Raw genomic sequence first — 24,361 nt, forward strand, 5'->3', positions numbered from 1 at the left:
AAGAAACAACAGGTTAAAGAAAACTTGGGGAATAATATAATAATAAATAACAGAAATAGAATTATACATAAAGATAACAAAAAATCATAATTAATTATAGGTTTTCAAAATGATCCTTTCAATTTTCACATTACTAATTGGCTTAACGACAGCTGATATCATAGATTATACCCGACAGGACTACGTACTTATCGAAAATGGAGACGTTTCCATTTATGAAGAATATGGAGATATATTTCACATCACTAATTTAACAATCTTTGAAAATATAATAACAAAAGAAAAAAGAAGTTTTTATAACAATATGAAATATGGAATTAATAATAATGATAATTTAGAAATTATCACTCAAGAAACAGAATCAGAAATATTATTAATTGAAACTTTATTAGGACAGTTAAAACAAAACCATGTTAGACAAAAAAGAGGAATAAATGAATTAGGTACACTTTGGAAATGGATAGCAGGAACTCCAGATCATGATGATTTTATAAAAATAAATGATAGATTAAATGATCTAACAATAAATAACAATAAACAATTTACTACAAATTCAGAAATTTTTAAAGTAATAACAGAATCAACTGATACAATAAATAATATAAAAAGTGATAACACAGCCAGAAAAATCAAAAGAAGAAGAAATCAATACATTATACATGAATTACAAAATATAATAAATACAATAACGTTTGGGAAAATAGGAATTTTAAATCCCACAATATTACATTTCAATGAATTAAAAAACATAACTTATTACCAACATGGTACAATGACCATTACAGACTTAATGGACATTTCAAAATTTAAAATAGCACAAAAAGGAGATATAATTATACTTTATATCAAATACCCTAAAATAGAATTAACATATAAATATTATGATGTGAGAGCCATAGCTCAATTAGATGAGCTCAATTAGAGTAAGCTGATAATTGATCAGAACGTCACATATTGTAAAAATAAATTTTTTAATATACAAAATTGTAAATCTGAAATTACAAAAACATATTGCAAATTAAATAAAAAAGTACATGTTTATCAGAAATATTAAATAAAAAACAAGGAAAATGTAAAAAATTAAAAGAGAAAAATTTGAAAATAGAGGAAATAAAACCAGGAGCAATATTAATTTCAGGAGAAAATATTGTAGACAATCAAACAATAACTGGAACTTATTTGATAACTTTTGAAAATAATACAGTAATTAATAATCAAACTTATGAAAATATAGAAACAAAAATCTGGAATTATCTTAAAAATACCCATATCAATAATTTTGAAATTTTAGAATATATAGAAACAACTAATAAACTGTTAACATAAGATAACATAAACATGTTAGCAGAACGGAATAAGCATATCACAGTCCATTCATATTGTTACGAATTTACTGCTTGCTAGTTTACTTTGTTAGGTTCGTATCTCTGGATTGACAAATAAAATCAACACTGTTTAATTTAATTCAACAACTCTTTATTTCACAACTCGTCTACACTATGGCAGTTTACTCTTAGCACTGATTCATTACGTTGGCGCTGCCACGGCTTATATAGCCACGCACTTCTCGCTGATGTCGACGTGTCCTTCTAGAATATCGCGTCTGGAAACTACCAGAACATACGGCTATACGGCGCCAGACGCAAGCAGACAGTCGCGGCGCCAGACTCAACAATTGTTTAACTAGACAAGCAGACAGCCGTGGCGCCAGATGTCTACAACAAGACAAATGCTATTCCATATACCTACAGCTATTGTTCATAATCAGGGATGCATATAGTAATACAAATACAACTTAATACTACTTTTGTAACAATATTTTTATTATATAATAGTAATCTTGGGAATATTTTTCATAACTTACATAATATTAAAATTCAAAAAATCACGCGAAATTCCCAAACCAATAGAAAATGCGCAATTGCAAGAAGTCACATATAATGTTCTTTTAGATCAAATACATAAATTAACTCAAAATAATAGTGAATCGGGGACGATTCATCTTAGGGAGGGGGGAGTTAATGACAGCCTCCACACAGCCACTTAACCATAACTGTAAACAATATTGAATATTTACAATTTACAGTTGTGCGGCCACATAATTAAAGAATTTGATATACTTTTTCCGTTCACATAAACAATATTTGTAGCCCTCACAAGAAGGCATAATAAATCAAAGCAGAACACTTAACGTTCTGCCTAAAAATGTTGATATTAATGTAAATTGACACTCTCTTATAACTTTAAGTAAATAATAAGGAAATGTATAAATATAAGTAACTTATAAATAAAGTTATGATTTTGTATCTGGTGATTCAGTCAACACAACGCTTTTTATTTTCTCTGCGCGTTAGCAGAAAGGAAAATAATTTTTTTTATAAATTCCCGCGATACGGGAATTAATTTACATTGCGATTCCCAAGTTGAAAGCAAAAATTGAAGCCTGAAAATATTACAATGCCCAACAGCAGCATATCATAAGAAGCATGCATGCATATATGTATTTATGGCTCTTCATATTCTTGCGTATGTGAGACAGAGAACATAATATGTTTTGTTCACATTTTTCGGTGTCAAAAATGAAACAAAATACATATAAACAAGCAAAACGAAATTCTTCGTTGGGAGTCTCTCGGCATATATGCTTTGTCATCATATGCCGTAAAAACATATATTTCTGTCTCTTAATATTCTCGGTTAGAATATGTAAGAGAATTGTAAACAATGTTAAAATTGTGAAGCGAATTCCGACCAACAATGTTAACAAATGCGGCGAGTTCCTTTTCACGAATCTATCAAATGATCGCTGTCGAACCTGGACCTTCTCTATGTTTTACGTTCTCTAGCTGAGCATTCAATGAAAATTATACCTTGGTTGTAAATGTGTACACTTATTGCTTCATGCGAAATCTCCGTTGTCATGGACAACCAATGCGAGGGGTGCTTAAAACAATAATATATTATTGTATTTATGTATTATTGCATGTATTTCAAAAAACAAACCGTGAGATGCAACAAGATATAGGTAGTTAAAAGAGATGATTTTAAATTTAAGCGGAGTACTACTTAACCAGTGAATACATATAAATCAGAGGAATATTGAATATATTCTTTGAAACATTTCTTGACTTGAAAATCGACAAATAAACTATGTTGTCAATTTTTGCTTCACCAATCCCGCGCGCAGCATCATCGTCCGATTTTATACTGCGCCGAATCAAGACTACCTTTGGATCTGATCGCCGTCGTTCCCCCCGCGCCGACATATAGCATTGCAAAACATTAGACTGTCGTTATCAACACAATTTTATAATATACATATATATATAAATACAATCGTTTTTCGTTTCAAACAATAGCGCGAATGTGAGTGTAAGTGGAATAATTTAAATTAAGTGTTGGTGTTTCCCAATAAATTAATATATTTTACATAATTAAACATGGGTGGAGATTATATTGCGAAACATACTCACTGGTGCTCGAGGCTTATAACCACAAAGGGCAGAGAGTTATTGAAAGCTCTTCAATTGACTGGGTGCAGTATCATGTCTACTGGAACACCAACTTATTGGCCAACAGATCCACTTAAAACACCAGTTCTTATTGATTTTTTCATTACAAAACATATCTCCTCAAATTATATGTGCATAGAAAGCGGTTTGGATATGGCCTCTGACCATTCACCAGTATATTTAACACTTCACGAAAGTGTTGTTATTAAGGAACCTCCACTTTCGCTAACAAATAAAAATACTGACTGGGAATACTTTAAGCAAATGCTATCCAATGTTGATAGTCACGTAAAAATAAGTTGTAATTCCGAGCTAGATAACGAAATAATGAATTTGACAAATACAATTCAATATGCAGCCTGGAGTAGCACACCAATTAAAAGAAACGTCACAGCAGGTCATAAGTATACCAAAGAAATTAAAGAAATGGTAGCAGAAATTACTTCGTATCGGCCCATATCTCTCCTGACAATACTCTCAAAACTTTTGGAAAAACTGCTTGCTGTGCGTATTAACAACATAATTTATGAGAGGAAGCTGATATCGGCGCATCAGTTTGGCATTACAAAAAATCACTCCACTATTGATCAAGTCCATAGAATAACTCGAGTCATTGAAAATGCCTTTGAAGAAAAAAAAGTTTACTCGGCCGTTTTCCTCGACGTGTCTAAAGAATTTGATAAAGTTTGCCATGGCGGGCTCCTAAACAAAATTACAATATTTTAAAATCATACATTTCGAACCGTTTTTTTCGAATTAAACATGGAAATATGTACTCTGATTTAAAGGAAATAAAGGCTGGTGTTCCTCAGGGTAAAAGATATTACAATATTTTAAAATCATACATTTCGAACCGTTTTTTTTCGAATTAAACATGGAAATATGTACTCTGATTTAAAGGAAATAAAGGCTGGTGTTCCTCAGGGTAAAAGATATTACAATATTTTAAAATCATACATTTCGAACCGTTTTTTTCGAATTAAACATGGAAATATGTACTCTGATTTAAAGGAAATAAAGGCTGGTGTTCCTCAGGGTAGTGTATTAGGACCCATCCTTTACCTACTCTTTACGTGCGATCTACCACGTGACGAAAGTTGTTTAACAGCAACATCGGCAAAACAAAAACTGCATCAATTACAAGATTGCAGGAACATTTAAACAAAATATTTGAATGGACAGCTAAATGGCGAATAAAATTAAACGAGACTAAATCAGTACACATTGATTTCACATACAACAATACTAGATATATGCCTCTGTACTTAAATGGTGTGCAAATACCATATCATAATACTGCGAAATACCTAGCCCTGGACACAAAACTTAGATGGAGTGCACATGTCAAAAAGAAATAAAAATCAGAAACATGTATTGGCTATTGGGTAGAAACTCTTCTTTATCCACATATAACAAAATTCTAGTCTACATGCAGGAGTTCAGACCATTTTGGACTTATGGGATACAACCCCTAGCGTTGTTGCACAAATCCAGCGATTTCAAAACAAAGTTGCATTGATGCAGTGCTGCATCAATCAACAAATGTGCAAAGTCTTACATGGAAAGACTTTCTGACCATGTGAACACTGAAGCCAGGACTCTTGTCACTCGAAGTAAATAGTAACCATATTCTCTGCAATTTATATGCAGAGCACCATTAATTATTTTGTATTATACAATAAGCAAACCAAATTGTTCGTTAGTTTGTTTTATGTTAACTAGTTACAATGGCATTGAAATAAAAAAAAAAAATATTGTAATATATTTGAATGCTTACATATGTATATTTGCGGGGTTGTCACTTATCCTTCTCAAACAAATATCAGAAATTGTTTAATTTATGATTTTTATCTTTTGCCATCGTCGCGAAAAGACGCTTGTTGGCAAAGGCATGCTCGGGGAGATGTAATGGTGTTTGTTTTTATGAATGAAGCAAGTTTGCCTGTTGAAAGTGCGCTTGCGTTAATGAATAAAAATATTGTTGTTGTATGTTTTTCTACAAATTTGGGCATCGACTATTTGGCTGCCATATTGCCCTGTGGCGCTGCTGATGCTATTTGAGACGATTGTTGTTTTTGTAGAACAATATTTGTAGTTTATGCGGGCGACATATTTACATGTATACGCAGATACATATGTACATATATATTTGGGCTTCCCAGCCAACCACGGCTACCCGCTTGTGACAAATATATCAATACAACTACACATTTTTTCTCTATGCACTACCACCAACGCACATTTTCGGGTTATTTTTTGTTCTATGATCACATGTATACGTACGTGAGAGGGTTAAATATTTGCTCGGCCTAAGACACACTCTATATGTTTATCCCCACGTTTACCACCATGTTACCCACTAATTACAGTGAAACTTCTCTAACTCGAACTTCCGTAGCTCGAAATATTCTCTATATCGAATTTTCTTAAGAACAAAATACGTTTTTATAACATCACTATGTAATTTTTTCCCTATAAGTCGAATTTCTGTTACCCGAATATTTCTAAAACACGAACTAAAATGTCACAGAAACTGCAGCGGTAACCAAGCGTAACTCGAATTTTTCGGGGAAACACCTACCGCAATTTCGGGGAATTACCGAGCTGCGAGTCGGCGACAGATAACGACTTGTATTTTAAATTTCTTAGCACTTACATAAGATTGTATCAGTTGTTGTTAGAACGGTGGTGAAAATTGTCAATTTTTGTAGTGATATTGGACTAAAATGACATCAAAACGAAGTGTAAAGTGTTTAACGCTTAAGGAAAAGTTAAAGCTAATTGCCGAGGTAGAAAAGGGCGAAAACAAAAAGAAAACATTGCACAAATATTTGGGATTCCTCCTAATACGTTATCAACATTTTGAAAAACAAAGACAAACTCTTAGAACAAAAAGGTGACTATAATTTTAACTCCAAACGAAAAAGGATTACAACTTGCGTCAATAATGATGTTGATGAAGCTATGCTTAAGTGGGTTACTACCGCACGTGAGAAAAATCTTCCTCTCTCGGGAACCTTAATCAGAGGAAAAGCTAAAGAATTTGCGATTGCTTTGGGTTGCGAAAATTTTTCTGCTAGTGTAGGGTAGTTAGATAAATTTAAAAAAAGGCATAATATCGCACAAATGTCGATTTGTGGAGAAAGTGCTTCAGCCGATTTACAGTCTAGTGAAGATTGGAAAAAAAAACGTTTATCCAGATTTAATCACACAATGCCACGAAAACGATATTTTTAATGCAGATGAAACGGACATTTTTTTTAAATGTGTACCCAATAAAACATTAGCCTTTAAAGGTCAAAAATGCTTTGGTGGCAAAAACAGCAAGGAGAGAATTACCGTTATGGTTGCAAGCAATATGAGTGGTTCAGAAAAGTTGAAATTGCTAGTTATCGGAAGTCAAAAATCCCACGTTGTTTTAAGGGTATAAAATCACTTGATGTGGACTATGAGTACAACAAAAAAGCGTGGATGACAAGTGAAATTTATGATAAGTGGCTCAAAAGTCTAGATAAAGTCTTTGTTGCCCAAAATAGGAAAATACTACTGTTCGTTGACAATTGTCCGGCACATCCTAAAAATGTACAAGCAAACTTAAAAAACATTAAACTGCAATATTTTCCTCCTAATTTGACGTCTGTTCTACAACCAATGGACCAAGGGATTATTCAAAATCTCAAGCAACATTATAGAAAACGAATTGTGATGAAAGTTTTGGCCCATATGGAAGAACCAACTCCTACGACTGTGTCCTTACTTGATGCAATCAGGGATCTAAACAAAACCTGGAATTTGGGTGTAAAACCACAAACAATCAGCAATTGTTTTAGAAAGGCTGGTTTTGCTAAAGGTGAGTTAATGCAGAATGCTACTACGGATGACTGGGATGAAGAAGACAATCTTCCATTGTCTGAATTGAAACAAATTTGGACCACATATCGAACGGCAATGGGAACCGATAATGTGTCTTTTGATGATTACGTCGATACTGACCATGGTGTGCAAACAATGGGATTCCCAACAGATGAAGACATTTTAGATAGCGTCATGGAAAATCTAGTTCCTTCTGGAAAAGGTAAGTCTAAAGTAAAATTTGTAAATTGTAGCATTGTTCAACACAAATAATCTATTGTTTCAGACTAAGAGGAGGAAGTCTCTAGTGAAAGCGAGGTTGTAACAACAACTGAAACTATACCCACATTTAATCAATCGTATTCTGCTATCCAGACCCTAAGAAATTTTACTTCGTCAAAGAAAATGTTCCCATGCGTCAATAAATGTAGTGGAACATTTTATAGAGAAAGAGAAATGGTCCGTATTTAAACAAAAAAAAAATTACCAATTTTTTCCAATAAGAATTTATATACATTTATATATATACTACATATGTATTACAAACTGTCTTTTTAAATAAACATGTACATACATACATATGTAAATAAATTTGAACTCAACTTAGTGTATTTTCCTTAATTCGAATTTTCCGTAACTCGAACTCTACTTTCTGTCCCTTGGACATTCGAGTTAGGGAAGTTCCACTGTATCTGGTTTTTTACCCGCTGATGGTTTGCAGGGTTGTGCATGCATTATTTGTGTGGGAATGTCATACGCACATATGCATGTATGTATGTACCAGAGTGCTGCAACAAGTATGATAAAATCAGAACAAGCAGGCGTGCCAAAACACAATCAAATCAATTCAGTTCAGCATAGACAACATTGTTAATCAATTCAAGTAGCCGCCAACGTCAACTGATCTGATGCAACACGAACAATCTGTTCTTCGGCAATCACAATCGAGTAAACGGTATGGCTGGCTTTGGTTCCAATCGTATCATGGCAGTTCATAGCGTTGCGAGGATCAGTCCAGCAGAAAATTGTTGTTGTTTGCTGTACTTATAGATTTACCCAAAAGCGGCCTTTACACGGTCAGATATGTGTGACAACATGGCTTGATGTACAAGTTTGACGTTTTCGTTTACACGGTCATGCATGTGTGTGAAGTTCATTTTCGTTCAGCTGTTAACGAGTAAACATGGCACGCGCATTAGTGGCAGCTCTTCTGATTGAAGAAATTTTAGAAATGGAGGAAGAGGAAGAAATTGCAAAAAGTGGCAAGAAAAAACGAATTTTGGTGCAAGATTGGCGTAAGAAAAGACCAACACGCTCGCATACAAATTTGTTAAAAGAACTGGAAATATCTTGCCCAAAGCATTACAAATGAATGAAATGAAATGAATTAATTTTACATTTTAAATTGTCCAAGCTAGCGTTACCATGCGTTCATGCGCGACACCATTACTCTTCACTGTCTTTTTTCGACTGAAAAAATGCACTGCGTGCATCATGCAGCCCTTCACACGATCACACTTGTGTGACACACCAGCAGAAATATTAAACAAGTCTAAAAACTTTGAACATGCGTGACAAGCATGTTTTTTTCCTCTTTACACGGTCAAACTTGGTGTGATGTCACACATGTTGTCACGCATATCTGATCGTGTAAAGGCCGCTAAAGACTTACTCGTAGACTTAATGGAATTTCCATTATACCTATAACATATGTACATACATGTACATACAAACATATGTATTTGAAATAGAACAGAAGTGCCCGACTAAATCAGTGTTTAGGGGATGATGTACAAACTAAAGGGTTGCAAGAATTAATTCACGCTATGAATGCAACAGAGAATTTATGAATTCATCTCATAACTCGAGTTGAGCGCCGACGCTGAGTTGGAATTATGTGAATGCAGATACAGAGAAGACATTGTGAGTTGTTGTTTATCGCTAGCAGGTAGACTCAGCTCATTCATCTCATAAACAAACCCAACTCACACTCATATCATCAACCAGCAATGAATGCAAAGCGTTAGCGTTCGCTTAGTAGTGGAATAGTGTGTGATCGTCACTTATTGTTATGTGAATTCATTGTTTCTCTAATTCTTTTAACAGAACAGTGTGCACCAGAGAGCTGCAACGAGTATGATAAAATCAGAACAAACAGCCGTGCCAAAAACACAATCAAATCCATTCAGTTCAGCATAGACAACATTGTTAATCAATTCGTGTATCTGCCAGCGTCAACTGATCTGATGCAACACGAACAATCTGTTCTTCGGCAATCACGATCGTGTCAACGTATGGCTGGCTTCGGTTGCATTCGTATCATGTCAGTTCATAGCGTTGCGACAATTGTTTGAATTGAAATGAAACTTTGGGTAAACTATAAGTAAATCTTCGAGTAAATCTATGGGTAAATCTAAAAGTACAGCAAACAACAACAATTTACTGCTGGACTGATTTGAATCATGTGTGGCAAAAAATGTATCAGCTTTGAAATTGTGCGCATGTTACAAATTTTCGAAGCGTAAACAATGGAAATTGCATGGAGTACGTACATACATATGTACATATATATAAACAAGTACATACATTTGTTGTTTGTATGTACTCGATGGAATTTCCCTTATACAAATAGTGTAATTTCCGTAATATAGTGGAAATTCCTTCGAGTACATACATAAGTATAAGTACATGTGTTGTATGTACATACATATGTACTCGATGGAATTTCCATTATATACATATATACCATAGTATATACATTCATCGTATGTATATGTATATAAAAGTAGGTATGTATATTTGAAATAGAACAGAACAAACGTAACACATACAATATTTTTGAAAAGTTTAATTATTTTATTAACCAACAATACAATTTAAAATACATTTCATTTGTAAAAATTATGAACACATTTCATAAAAAAAAACAATAACAATATTTAATTCTTTAATAACATAAAACAAAAAATTCAGAAAAAGAGATCAATTCTTATTAGAAAGCTAATAAACGTATTTCATACATATCTATAGGTACATATCTATCTATTACACCACATTTCATAAAAAAAAACTATAACAATATTTAATTCTTTAATAACATAAAACAAAAAATTCAGAAAAAGAGATCAATTCTTATTAGAAAGCTAATAAACGTATTTCATACATATCTATAGGTACATATCTATCTATTACACCACATTTCATAAAAAAAAAACAATAACAATATTTAATTCTTTAATAACATAAAACAAAAAATTCAGAAAAAGAGATCAATTCTTATTAAAAAACTAATAAACGTATTTCATACATATCTATAGGTATGTACATATTTATCTATTACACCTAATTTTTATTTATTTTTGTAAATTGAATTTAAAAATATTAAGCTATCAACTGAGCCAGGTGCAAGTCTGTTTCGTTTTTCCGTAATAATATTACCAGCCAACGAGAATGACCTCTCAGCCGCGGCACTGCTAGCTGGTATGGAATGTATATGCATGGCAACTTGATATAAATATGGATATTTTTTTTATTGTCATTCCACCATTCAAGCAAATTAAAACTATTGGACATATGAACCAGTTCTCTAGAATATCTATTGACCTCCTCCCTAGGTGTTTCGACAGTTCTTATTGCTGAATTTTGCATTAATTGAGAAAAGAAAAAGGCATCATTGGAAGATGAAACTAAATGATTAGAGCCGATGCTAACTGAGATTGAACTTAATGTTGGAGCTGAGGGTGACGCAGGCTCATTTTTAAATGAGTTCGATACAATTAGTGACACACAAAATTCTGTTATAATATCCAACTCAGTTGCTTGCATATTAATAGCTGGAGGGTATAAAAAAAATGCAACTTTATGCCATATACTAAGGTTCGCCAGCCATATCGTATCTATATATTCTAAAATTGTTAGTTTTAAGTTAACTATTGAGAGTACATCTTGCGGATTTTGGCTTAAATTTTGTTTCAGGGTTAATATCGATGGTATAACATAACACAATGATGGTACCTTTGTTAATTGAAGTTTTTTAAATACAACTTCAACATTCTCGCAAACATCTACCAAAGATTTCACAATATTTAAATTTATGTTTAAAAGTCGTCGACTTTCGTCCTTTGTTGCTAAAATTCTATTCATGTCCGCCGAGTTATCATGAATTGACTTAAGCATTCTATAATGGGAATTCCATCGAGTTGGGCACTGATTTTTTAAGGACGTTTGAAGAAGGTGTTGCAAATTTGCTTTTTTAAAATATTTTGTAATTTTTTTGCAAGCTTCCAAAGTCTCTGATAGCTCTATGGTTGCCGAAAAAGATTTTTCCATTATATTGGATAGTAAGTGGCTACTACAATTAAGCCTTGTCTTATTTTCTAACGCTTTAATAATATTGGTGCCCCTATCTGTTACAAACTTAATTGAGTCTATGTTGTCCACTCCAAATTCTTTGAATACACTTTGGAGCTTCTTAATAATGTTATTACTTGTTGTCCTCTCGAAATCCAATGATTTCATTCCAAGAACAATATCATTAAATTTGTTGTCAATCATGTAGTGCAATGTGACGCCTAAAAAATTTCTCCGTACGTAATTGTCTGTCCACATATCAATAGTGGCTGATGCTCCTCCACTGCGTACAGCTTCAGCAATCTCCTCTCGAATCTCTATTTTCTTTTTCTCTGCAGCCTTTTGCACGTTCCGCGACACCGTTGTAGGATCCGGTAAAAGGTCGTCCACATCAACGTTTTCGCCGTATACTGCTCCGAGCTTTGTAAAAAATTTGATCATTTTTATGAAGCCAGTACCTTGTACAGCAGAAAACGGTCGGCAATCTTCAATGATCCAATTCGCACAAATTTTAGTTGCCTCATTTTTGTCCTCAGCAGAAATTTGTTTTAAGACATATTTGTTGCTTGTAGCCTTACAACAGTTATGCCTGTGCAAATTTGAAGTCTGATTGTTTTTATATTTTAACACAGCCGAGCACTTGCGGCAATAAATAAAGCCAGTTATAACTTCGCCAAGTTCATTATTAATTTCGGACAAAATATTCCATAGGGAACTGCGCCCTTTCCGTTGACCACTTAAAGTATATGTACCGCATAGAACTTTTTCACTAATTATTTTGTTTTCCTCCATTTTTCTATAATCACAAACAATTGTACCTTATCACAAACTTTTACATACATATACACTTCTTAGCGCGCATCACTTGCCATCAGAACACAAAGAACTTGTAAATAGAAGTGCTTGAGTAAATCAGTGTTTAGGGGATGATATAAAGGGTGATTTTTTAAGAGCTTGATAACTTTTTTTAAAAAAAAAAACGCATAAAATTTGCAAAATCTCATCGGTTCTTTATTTGAAACGTTAGATTAGTTCATGACATTTACTTTTTAAAGATAATTTCATTTAAATGTTGACCGCGGCTGCGTCTTAGGTGGTCCATTCGGAAAGTCCAATTTTGGGCAACTTTTTCGAGCATTTCGGCCGGAATAGCCCGAATTTCTTCGGAAATGTTGTCTTCCAAAGCTGGAATAGTTGCTGGCTTATTTCTGTAGACTTTAGACTTGACGTAGCCCCACAAAAAATAGTCTAAAGGCGTTAAATCGCATGATCTTGGTGGCCAACTTACGGGTCCATTTCTTGAGATGAATTGTTGTCCGAAGTTTTCCCTCAAAATGGCCATAGAATCGCGAGCTGTGTGTCATGTAGCGCCATCTTGTTGAAACCACATGTCAACCAAGTTCAGTTCTTCCATTTTTGGCAACAAAAAGTTTGTTAGCATCAAACGATAGCGATCGCCATTCACCGTAACGTTGCGTCCAACAGCATCTTTGAAAAAATACGGTCCAATGATTCCACCAGCGTACAAACCACACCAAACAGTGCATTTTTCGGGATGCATGGGCAGTTCTTGAACGGCTTCTGGTTGCTCTTCACCCCAAATGCGGCAATTTTGCTTATTTACGTAGCCATTCAACCAGAAATGAGCCTCATCGCTGAACAAAATTTGTCGGACGTAAAGCGCGAAACACATTTCGAACCGAACACTGATTTTGGTAATAAAATTCAATGATTTGCAAGCGTTGCTCGTTAGTAAGTCTATTCATGATGAAATGTCAAAGCATACTGAGCATCTTTCTCTTTGACACCATGTCTGAAATCCCACGTGATCTGTCAAATACTAATGCATGAAAATCCTAACCTCAAAAAAATCACCCGTTACAAACTGAACGCTGTCGATCATTTCAATCATTGAAGCATAAGTATGCATCACTTCGGGTATTTTCTGCTAATACGAACGTTCATAAACAAATCAGGTATAAGCCGATCGCTAGTGATACAAACTTGTTCTCTATCGCTGATTTGAAGAAAACAATTCGCTTCGTGTACATGAAGAATCAGACAGAGTACCGGATCAGTACTTAAGTATACACAAAAATTTATTACTCGTTGCAGTTCTCTGGTGTGCACCCATAGTGTTCAGCTAAGCAAGCAAATAGAGAAGATAAACGGAAGGGTTTTCCCCACAACATGTTTGCCTGCATTGTACTGGCCGTAGACGCTTAACCGAGACAGTTTATTAAATATGTATTTAAATTCGTCATTTGTTTTGTGCATACAGAGATAAAAGGGGGTAAAATAGTTTTGGCAGATTTTTATTTTAATATTTCATATTTTTCATCAAAAATAATGGATGTAAGTAATTGACCGCGAAATTCAGTGCAATTGTTTGCTAATATTTGCCATGTTGTAATACAATTTACACCTGTGTCTCTGTTTTACAAAAATAGGTAACATTAGATGAATCTGCATCATCAACCCAGTCGACGCCTGTACTAAGGCAGCAGCTTAATGAAATTAAGGATAATATAGTGAAAGGGAAATATACAGTGGTTACTGAAGCTGGGAAAAGCAAGGTTTGGGAAATTTTTGGCAAGGTTGAATAGATTTAAAAAGAGTTTTTTTCAATTGTTCCAAAGGACAGGTTTTAGTTCTAAAATATTTTTATTTTTTATAATATTTTGTTGAATCTATTAATCCCTAAATAAACTTCATGAAAAATTGCAATAAAATTGAATATTGGAAACATGTTTTTATCCACATTCATATGCAATTATCTATGCGTATTTACATACATACTTCTTTCTAGTCGTGCAACTAGAATAACTCGAATTAACAGTTGTTAATTCACACGAACATCATTCACTCATCCAACATCCTTCTTGCACAGAATTAATTCACACCAACAGAATGAAATGCTTTGGTAGACCAATTCTACAAAGAGTGGGTCGTTACTTGTGAGAGTGCTATGAGTTGAGCGAACTCGTTGTTCTTCTCACTAATGAGACTCGGTCCTTATTTCACCCAAACATGAGAATTCATTTTTACGTTGTGTGAGTGAGTGCAAGTTGAAATTTTTGAACAGTGACTCAAAGTTTGCTTTTTGCGTATTCATGCAGCCCTTTAGTACAAACCGAACGCTGTCGGTCATTTCAATCATTGAAGCATTAGTTTGCATCACTTTGGGTATTTTCTGCTGATGCGAACGTTCATAAACAAATCAGGTATAAGCTGATCGCTAGTGATTCAAAGTTGTTCTCTATCGCTGATTTGAAGACAAACGGTGCGCTTCGTGTACATGAACCAAACTGACAGAACAGACAGAGTACCGGATCAGTACTTAAGTATAAACAAAAATTTATTACTCGTTGCAGTCCTCTGGTATGTACATATAGAGTAGTGCGCGCACATTATATTACTGATAAACGATATCATGATTTGTATTTGAATTGTACTTACTGTACATACAGTGAACCAAAAAAGTTTACAAACACCTAGTTCTATTAGATTACGACTCGTTTATTTGTTATAAAATTAATAATTTTTTTTTCTATCCATTTCAAATGATCCATATTTAACATTAAATATAGCATATCAAAATATTTTTTTGTTTACACAACTAAAAAAAATTAATGCTAAAGCTTAAACTGCGTCTAATTCTTATCAAAAAAAGTTTACGTACACCAATGATTATTTATATAATTCAAAAGTAATTACTAAAGGGTAAATGTTCACCAGAGCGGCTTTTCCGAAAACGTGCACCAATTTTCACGGGAAATGTCTTAAAAAATTCGTTTTTAATTCCGATTCACGAATATGTATGGCGCGTTATCTAATTTTATGTTTTTTGCAATAAAAACAATAAAAAATATTACGATTTTGCTCAATATTTACGCTATAAATGGCATCACTGTTCGCAATTCAATTGAGAACTAGTGATACAAACAGTGATCGGGTTCGAAATATCGATACTCTCGATATTCGAGACTAAACAAGAATTGATAAAAATGAGAGAAAATGGGTTGTCAAAAAAGTCTTGCGGTATTTTCGCTAGTTGGCGCTGAAAGCGCGTAGTTCTAGTTTTATTCGTCGCAACGGGTCATGTTATGCCTTTTTGGAAAGCTCATTTCACGTGTTTGATTGACTGTCGTTTCTTTTAAGTCGTTCGTGAGTTATGGCGTCGCAAACATGGAGCAACCCGATACTGTTTCCAATTCCACCGCACAACGATGGATTCAACGTTTTCGTTCTGGTGTAAAGGTGGTCGAAGATGCGCCACGCTCCGGAAGGCCTGTCGTCGAAAATTGCCATAAAATCGCTGAAGTGGTCGAAAGAGACCGACATAGTAGTCATCAAACCGTTAGAAACGATTTTAAGAAGCTTGGAGTCACTAAGAAGCTCGATATATGGGTGCCACACGAATTGATTCAATAAAAATACCACAAGACTCTTTTGACAACCCAATATAATAGAAAAATATTATTAATTGTAGAAAAAAGGAAATTAAAATATCGATATTCTCAATATTTGAGTCTGAAAGAAAATTGGTAAAAATGAGAAATACATAATTGGAAAATAAAAATAAATTAAAATATCGATATTCTCAATATACGAGTCTGAAAAAGAATTCATAAAAATAGGAAATACATAATAGGAAAATTTATAATTCATTATTATTGCAGAAAGAAGAAGAATTTGGACACAGAAGAATTATGAACACCGGGGTTTTGGACCGACCAGGGATATTTTTTTTCGAGCGCTCATAATTCTTCTGTGTCCAAATTCTTCTTCTTTCTGCAATAATAATGAACTTTAAATTTTCCTATTATGTATTTCTCATTTTTACCAATTCTCGATCAGTCTCGAATATTGATATAATTCCAAAACGATCATGAATCAATAGTGGCCATTCGAATTTACAAGTGATGCCGTAATTTCAAACGTAACCTTGCCATTTTGTAAAGTTTTTCATATTTTTATAAAAATAACAAAAAAACCAATTTCTCTTATTGATTAACTAAAAAACATCAATAATTACTTAATTACCCACTCGATTTCTAATGTTATTTCCGGATATTTTGACCAACTAAGTCGATGATTCAGTTTTTTGACTTTAATTTGAAAATGAAAGTGGCTGCTATTAACAGCCGTTTTAAGCACACTTAAAAATTAATTTTTTTTTTAAATGTTCAGATACATTTACTCATTTTATAACAAATAAACGTGTTGTAATTTAATAGAAGCAGGTGTACGTAAACTTTATTACTTCACTGTATGTAAATTTGTATGTCCTGATATGTAGATGCGTATGAAAACCAAAATGAAATGTGTGTGCAAACACTACTACACACGATTATATACCACATATGCGGACATCACACCACAACTCTACACTACTCAACAATCAAAACCGACCGCTCGAGAGGACGACCTCCCCTTTTTTACATCGATCTCGCACCGGGCGAACGTGTCACGCATTCCGCACTTATTACGTACATACATACTTATTTAGAAGTGGCAGTGAATAGAACAAAAAACCAAACTGTGTTTTCCTTTTTTAATTAAACAAACAAACCAATTCAAACGTGTCTTTTTTTTATTACATATTTTTGCCTATGGAAAAATAGAAAACAAGTGCAAAAAAAAAAAAAACAAAAAAAAAAAACGTATTAACGAAAACAAAAAATTGTGCAGTGACACATACATACATAAGTGCATAGTGAAGTGCGAGTGAACATGCTTGGAAAAACAAAAACAAAAATCTAAGCAAAATTAAAAACAAAACAAATTGTGCTGTGAGAAGAAAGTGCAGTTAAAACAGGAATAAAAAAGTGAGGAATCAACAGTGCAGTGACCACATAAAAGTGCAGTGCAAACTTTCATATATGTACATATATAAGTTAACATAAGCTGCCCTTTATCAACAATAAAGTCCGCGCGTGGCCTGAGTCAGCGAATCCACATTTTCACGCTGGCAGCTAGCAGTCAACATAAGCAGCATTTTGTCAACAACAAAGTCCGCGCGTGGCCTGAGTCAGCGAATTCACATTCCCACGCTGACAGGTAAGGCGCAGCGGTAGCGGCAAACTACCAACGCAAGCGTCGGCGTCGTATCCGCTGCAATAACTCCACAACAACTGAGACAAGGTGCAGGTTTAAGACATTTAGAATGTAAGTTTAGTTTTAAACAGAGAACTCAACAGACAGGACGGTCTGATCAATAAAGCAATATAACAAAAAACAAGACGGTTATTTGTAATTTATACAAGAAGATAAGTGCAAATACTAGACAAAAAAATTTCCCTGCAAAAAAAAAAAAAAACCAAAAGCACCCTAATACATATGTATAATAAAAAGAGCGGGCGCGAAATAAAGAAATTTTTTTACAAGTGTAAAAATGTATAATTTTACGATTTTACTATGCTTTACGACAGGTTGTGAATTGAACAATTATATACTATATGTATACATATGTATGGTTTTTTAATAAAAAAAAGGCCAAAAATTTAAAACAGATAAATTTGCGTTTCTAACCATCCCACAGTGGTCGGTATTGTATGAAATCAGCGGCCAAAAATACTTCCACTGCCTATATTAAAGTGAAATTTTTTCCTAAGCTTTTTAAAATCTTGACAAGTAATTAACAATTATATTTACATAAATAAATCGCTCCAAAGCCTTTCAAATTGCGCCACCCGCCGAAGATAATAATAAAAAAGTTGATTAACAAAAAAAGAATTATTTGAATATTATTCTACTAAATCAAAAACTGTTTTTTAATAAAATTGATTTACTTTTGCATCGTAGTTTTCTTTGACCAGAGATGAAGGGATCTGAGCTCAAGAGTAATCGGTTTATTAAATCCTGATTTGTAGCAACACGTGAGCTCTTTCGTGTATGATGGAGTCGATACATCCTAACGTCCTTATTCCTTGACTCAGCAGCTTCTTCTGAGAGCTCTCCAATTGAAACTAATGCATATTGAATAACATCGGGAGCGTGAATTAAAATTTTATGGACTGACGCAGGAAGATAATACCAGGAATATTTTAATGTTAATTCTCTTGCAGTATCTAGCGCAAATTTTCTAAATTTTTCCATATTAATTTTGTACCCTGATGATAAAGCTTGTAGTAATACTGCACAATTTTCAATTAATTCTTTTTCTATGTCTGTTAAGTCAGCAGATGTATGGACATCGTTGAAAATTTTTCTAGCAGTATTTCCATCGTTTGAAGATCCACTACCACCTGTTTTTGGTCTTTCGACTATAAGACCCACGAAACTCGCACTGGATGTTTTTTTTTTTCCTTCTTAGAAATCGTTCTTTATCTTCTAAACCCCTTGTCTGATTTCAAGTCTATAAGAAACGTGAAGGAAATATTCAAAAAATCATATATATACATGTAATGGAGACAATCCAAATTCGTAGCGATCTGTTCGTACTTCTTTTTTCAAGCATTTGTCAATATCGTTCATTTCAGGAGGTTTGGCCGAGCATATATGTATAGCATTTTGCAGATGAGGTTTCAGTTAAGGCATTGCACACTTTGCCATCCACCATTGTAAGTTAAAGAATGTGATCGATATAAAATTTACGATTGGAAGCTGTTTTGAACTCAGTGGAACTTAATTTTTGAATTTTGTTTTTAAAATATAATTCTTCATTTAGGGTTAATTGAACTGATTCCTTTTGAAACTGCATTCGAACAGGACGGCAATAGCGAGTGGATGAAGGTCGGGGGTTTTTCCAAATTACTTTGTGCTCCTCATCATTTTGCGATTTTATTATCACTTCTAGAGGGACATATGACGTAACAAATAAATTACTGTCTTCCAAATTATTATTTTCGATTTTTGCTTATATTCGCTCTGCCCAGAACTGCCATCAAAGCCCCATTTTCCTCTTAATGTTAGGTAATTAGAGGAGTTGTTGAGTTCATTAATTACATCGCTTTGCAACTCTAAAATTCGCGACGCAGTGTGATCTAATAATTTTTGTAGCTTAACTTCAGCGTAAGCTTCTGAAACTTTTATTTGCTCAGGATAACTTTTCTGGTTTTCCTTTAAAATATTATCATAGCAAGGTAAAAAGTTAACATCAAGTTTATTGTTAACGAAGCTTCTAATAAGTTGATACTGGTGCTTGGTTAAATTTGCTTCGGTGATAAGTGATATTACTTCACATGTCTTTGCGCGAAAGATCGACTTATTCGGTTCTTTACAAGCCAAACGTAAATCATCAGCAGCGGACACATCGAGTTCTGCTAAATCTGCTATCCTTCGCCGCTTCGTTCTCTCTGAGCACTCTACCAGACTTAACCTTGGACGTCCTCGATCTTGACTCAATACGGATGATTGTAGTCTTAAAAATATATATTCATATTGTGCAAACCAATTCGAATGTTTTTGTATAACTTTTGATTTTAATCTGTGGTTTTTATTGCACATATCTGCAAATCTTTTAAATACGTAATCAAGTCTTTTCACAACAATATTTCCAATACATTCATAGCCATCCCATTCAAATCTACGGGTTAAGTCGTCACTTACTTTTTTAGCTTTATCAGCAAATGAACCTTTTTCCAAACACCACAATTCAAGGATATATAGGCGTGAAAGTTCACATTTATATGACGTTCCTGAATAAAATAGCGTATAAAACAAACATTTGATAAAAGTGAGAAAATGAAAACCAAAGCTCAAATACATAAATATGACGAAAAAACATAAAAAACAATATAATATACTCGTTCATACTTATACTTAAATACAAAAAAAAATAACACACAAAAAATCGAATACCTGGTAGAAAAACATGAATAACAAAGAAAGTTGCAAAAGTTGCAGCTGAAATCATAAGCATAGACTTAGAAAACATTAAATAATATAAACAAACTTGTCTCATTTGTGGGTAAGACTGAGATCACAACTTTTTTTATTACTTAATTCGATGTATAAAGAAAAATATATCACTCAAAAGGTCACTTGTAAAATGATAGTTTTAAAACAATAAAACAATAATTTGGTACGAAAAAATCGCGTGGTTCTATAGCACATACCTTTCTTCTTAATATTCATTTCGATTTATTGGGATTAAGCACGATTTTATATTGTAATTTAATTTATTACAAGAGTGTACAATTTGTTGCCCTTAATTTGGACACAAAAGTTTCAACCACTTTAACATAAATCATTTAATGCAATTTAATGGGTTTATAATCATTTATTGTACTAAAATTTATAAAAAATGACAAATTATCTTTAAATTTAATTATTTTATTTTATCATATTTGAACGACGAAAGTATGTAGGTAGGTGTACGGAGACCACTGGGGGATCGCAGGAGGGATTTTCGTGGTTCCGCGTATAATCGGAGGTAGTATGTATAAAACGAAAGTTAGCAGAAATTGCGACGCGCGGGATGGGTGTCGGAAAACGAATGTGTGTGCTGTAAATTTGTCCATCCTTTTTGTTGATGAAGTTGATGTATAGGTGTGGTGAGTTGTGTTATGCGCTGATGTTTGAGTATGATGTCATCGGATGTGGTGTACTGCGCAGTGTTCCCTTAGAGTGCGCCAGTTTTTCCCAGGTAGAGTGAGGTGTACATGCGGGGAGATGCTTAAGTCATTTAAACAGAGAGATAATTTTAAAGCTATTTTCACTGCACAGCCCGCGTGTTTTTATTGTCTCACTTCTCTCGCTTTTCGTGGCGCGTACGAAAGGGATAGAGCAAAAATTTATTTAACGTTAATTTCATTGCTATTTTATAAAATAGTTTTAATACATACAGTGGGGAATTTCAAACTTTTTTTTTTTTATTTTTGGCCTATGAAATCGACCAGTGTGCAACCGTTAGATAAAAAAAAACTGTTGCCAAACTGTTTTAGTATTCGGTTATTTAACGGTAAAAACCGAAATACCGCTAAGAAACAAAACAATTTGGTAATACGTATAATAAATAATTGGTCGCCGCTAAATGCTTACAGTTGTGTGAAAACACAAAATTATTTCTACAACAAAAAATGTTCAAGTATTTACTTGCACCAATTTCCAGCGGTGGATGGAGTCATGTGGAGGATGGAGTCATGTGTAGAAGTTCACGCAAGTGAGGAAAGTTCTCTGATCGCCATTCACTTGGGAGTGGCCAGAAACGATTCTTTTACATATGACTCAAGCAGCTCACGACTTCCGGTCTTTGACCAAGTATCCTCTGGGTAGCCTAAGAACATCCGTTTGAAGGCGAGCTAACGTGAGAAGGCGAAACATCCCCTGCATAGGGTTGTGCGCTGGGTTTGGGACCCGCCACGTAAAAAAACACCCCCAATGAAAAAGCAAACACAGCCTCGGATGAGAGACCCCCCTTTTGATGACGACCATGGCAAACGAAATAAGGACTATGATTTGAGGGCATGCACCTGGAATGTCCGGTCCCTTAATTGGGAAGGTGCCGCTGCCCAGCTGGTAGATGTCCTCGTAAAGATAAAGGCTGACATCACCGCCGTCCAAGAAATGCGATGGACGGGACAAGGACAGAGACGAGTAGGTCCTTGTGACATTTACTACAGTGGCCATATAAAGGAGCGCAAGTTTGGTGTTGGATTCGTGGTGGGAGAGAGACTCCGTCGCCGAGTACTATCATTCACTCCGGAGAATGAACGTCTAGACACAATCCGCATCAAAGCGAGGTTCTTCAACATATCGCTGATTTGCGCCCACGCCCCGACGGAAGAGAAGGACGATGTGACCAAAGATGCTTTTTATGAGTGCTTGGAGCGCACTTATGAGAGATGCCCCCGCCACGATGTCAAAATCGTGCTTGGCGACTTCAACGCCAGGATGGGCAAAGAAGGTATCTTTGGCACTACGGTCGGTAAATTCAGCCTCCACGAGGAAACATCCCCAAATGGGTTGAGGCTGATCGACTTCGCCGGGGCCCGAAATATGGTTATCTGTAGTACTAGATTCCAGCATAAGAAGATATATCAAGCTACCTGGCTGTCTCCGGATCGAAAAACCACCAACCAGATCGATCATGTTGTGATAGACGGAAGACACGTCTCCAGTGTTTTAGATGTGCGTGCGCTCCGAGGTCCTAACATCGACTCGGACCACTATCTTGTTGCAGCCAAGATTCGCACCCGCCTCTGTGCAGCAAAAAACGCACGCCAACAAACACAAGGAAGGTTCGACGTCGAGAAGCTGCAATCACAACAGACAGCCGAACGATTTTCTACTCGGCTTGCACTCCTGCTCTCTGAGAGCACTTGTCAACAACTCGGTATAAGGGAACTGTGGGACGGCATTTCAAACTCCTTACGTACAGCTGCAACCGAAACCATTGGTTTTCGGAAAGTGCAAAAGAACAGCTGGTACGATGAGGAGTGCCGTGTCGCAGCGGAGAGAAAACAGGCTGCCTACCTCGCAACGTTACGATCGACCACAACACGTGCGGGATGGGATAGATACCGAGAGTTGAAGAGGGAAGCGAGACGCATTTGCAGACAGAAGAAGAAAGAGGCCGAAATGCGTGAGTACGAACAGCTTGATAAGCTGGCCGACAGGGGTAATGCTCGAAAATTCTACGAAAAAATGCGGCGACTTACAGAAGGTTTCAAGACCGGAGCATACTCCTGTAGAACCCCCAAAGGTGATCTAGCCACCGATGCCCAGAGCACACTTAGATTATGGAGGGAACACTTCTCCAGCCTGCTGAATGGCAGTGAACACATAGCACCAGGAGAAGGCGAACCCGATACCCCAATCGATGACGATGGAGCAGACGTTCCATTGCCCGACCATGAAGAAGTTCGAATAGCAATTACCCGCCTGAAGAACAGCAAAGCAGCGGGGGCCGATGGATTGCCGGCCGAGCTATTCAAACACGGCGGCGAAGAACTGATAAGGAGCATGCATCAGCTTCTTTGCAAAATATGGTCGGACGAAAGCATGCCCCACGATTGTAATTTAAGTGTGCTATGCCCAATCCATAAAAAAGGAGACCCCACAATCTGCGCCAACTACCGTGGGATTAGCCTCCTCAACATCGCGTACAAGGTTCTATCGAGCGTATTGTGTGAAAGATTAAAGCCCACCGTCAACAAACTGATTGGACCTTATCAGTGTGGCTTCAGACCTGGAAAATCAACAACCGACCAGATATTCACCATGCGCCAAATCTTGGAAAAGACCCGTGAAAGGAGAATCGACACTCACCACCTATTCGTCGATTTCAAAGCTGCTTTCGATAGCACGAAAAGGAGCTGCCTTTATGCCGCAATGTCTGAATTTGGTATCCCCGCAAAACTAATACGGCTGTGTAAACTGACGTTGAGCGGGACCAAAAGCTCCGTCAGGATCGGGAAGGACCTCTCCGAGCCGTTCGATACCAAACGAGGTTTCAGACAAGGCGACTCCCTATCGTGCGACTTTTTCAATCTGCTGCTGGAGAAAATTATTAGAGCTGCAGAACTGAACCGAGCAGGTACAATCTTTTATAAGAGTGTACAGCTGCTGGCGTATGCCGATGATATTGATATCATCGGTCTCAACACCCGCGCCGTTAGTTCTGCTTTCTCCAGACTGAACAAGGAAGCAACGCAAATGGGTCTGGCAGTGAACGAGGGCAAGACGAAATATCTCCTGTC

At 35.4% G+C, this 24,361-nt stretch overlaps 2 protein-coding genes across 2 annotated transcripts in view; one reads left to right on the forward strand and one right to left on the reverse strand.

The window, feature by feature from the left end:
* Nucleotides 1–24,361, reverse strand: part of LOC125775363 (uncharacterized) — a 727,609-nt gene that overhangs the window by 14,308 nt on the left and 688,940 nt on the right. The gene's annotated exons all lie outside the window — the stretch shown is intronic.
* LOC125775482 (tigger transposable element-derived protein 4-like) lies at nucleotides 6,903–8,255 on the forward strand. The gene is made up of 2 exons (XM_049446138.1): nucleotides 6,903–7,587; nucleotides 7,651–8,255. Exons 1-2 carry the CDS (start codon nucleotides 6,984–6,986, stop codon nucleotides 7,653–7,655), a joined length of 609 nt encoding a protein of 202 aa, XP_049302095.1. The 5' UTR covers nucleotides 6,903–6,983; the 3' UTR covers nucleotides 7,656–8,255.

The sequence above is a fragment of the Bactrocera dorsalis genome, chromosome 1, assembly GCF_023373825.1.
Source record: "Bactrocera dorsalis isolate Fly_Bdor chromosome 1, ASM2337382v1, whole genome shotgun sequence".
Classification (NCBI taxonomy): Eukaryota; Metazoa; Arthropoda; class Insecta; order Diptera; family Tephritidae; genus Bactrocera; species Bactrocera dorsalis.

What these genes read in the sequence shown, in the direction of transcription:
- LOC125775482 (XM_049446138.1), top strand. Translation starts at nt 6,984, where the DNA reads ATGACAAGTGAAATTTATGATAAGTGGCTCAAAAGTCTAGATAAAGTC.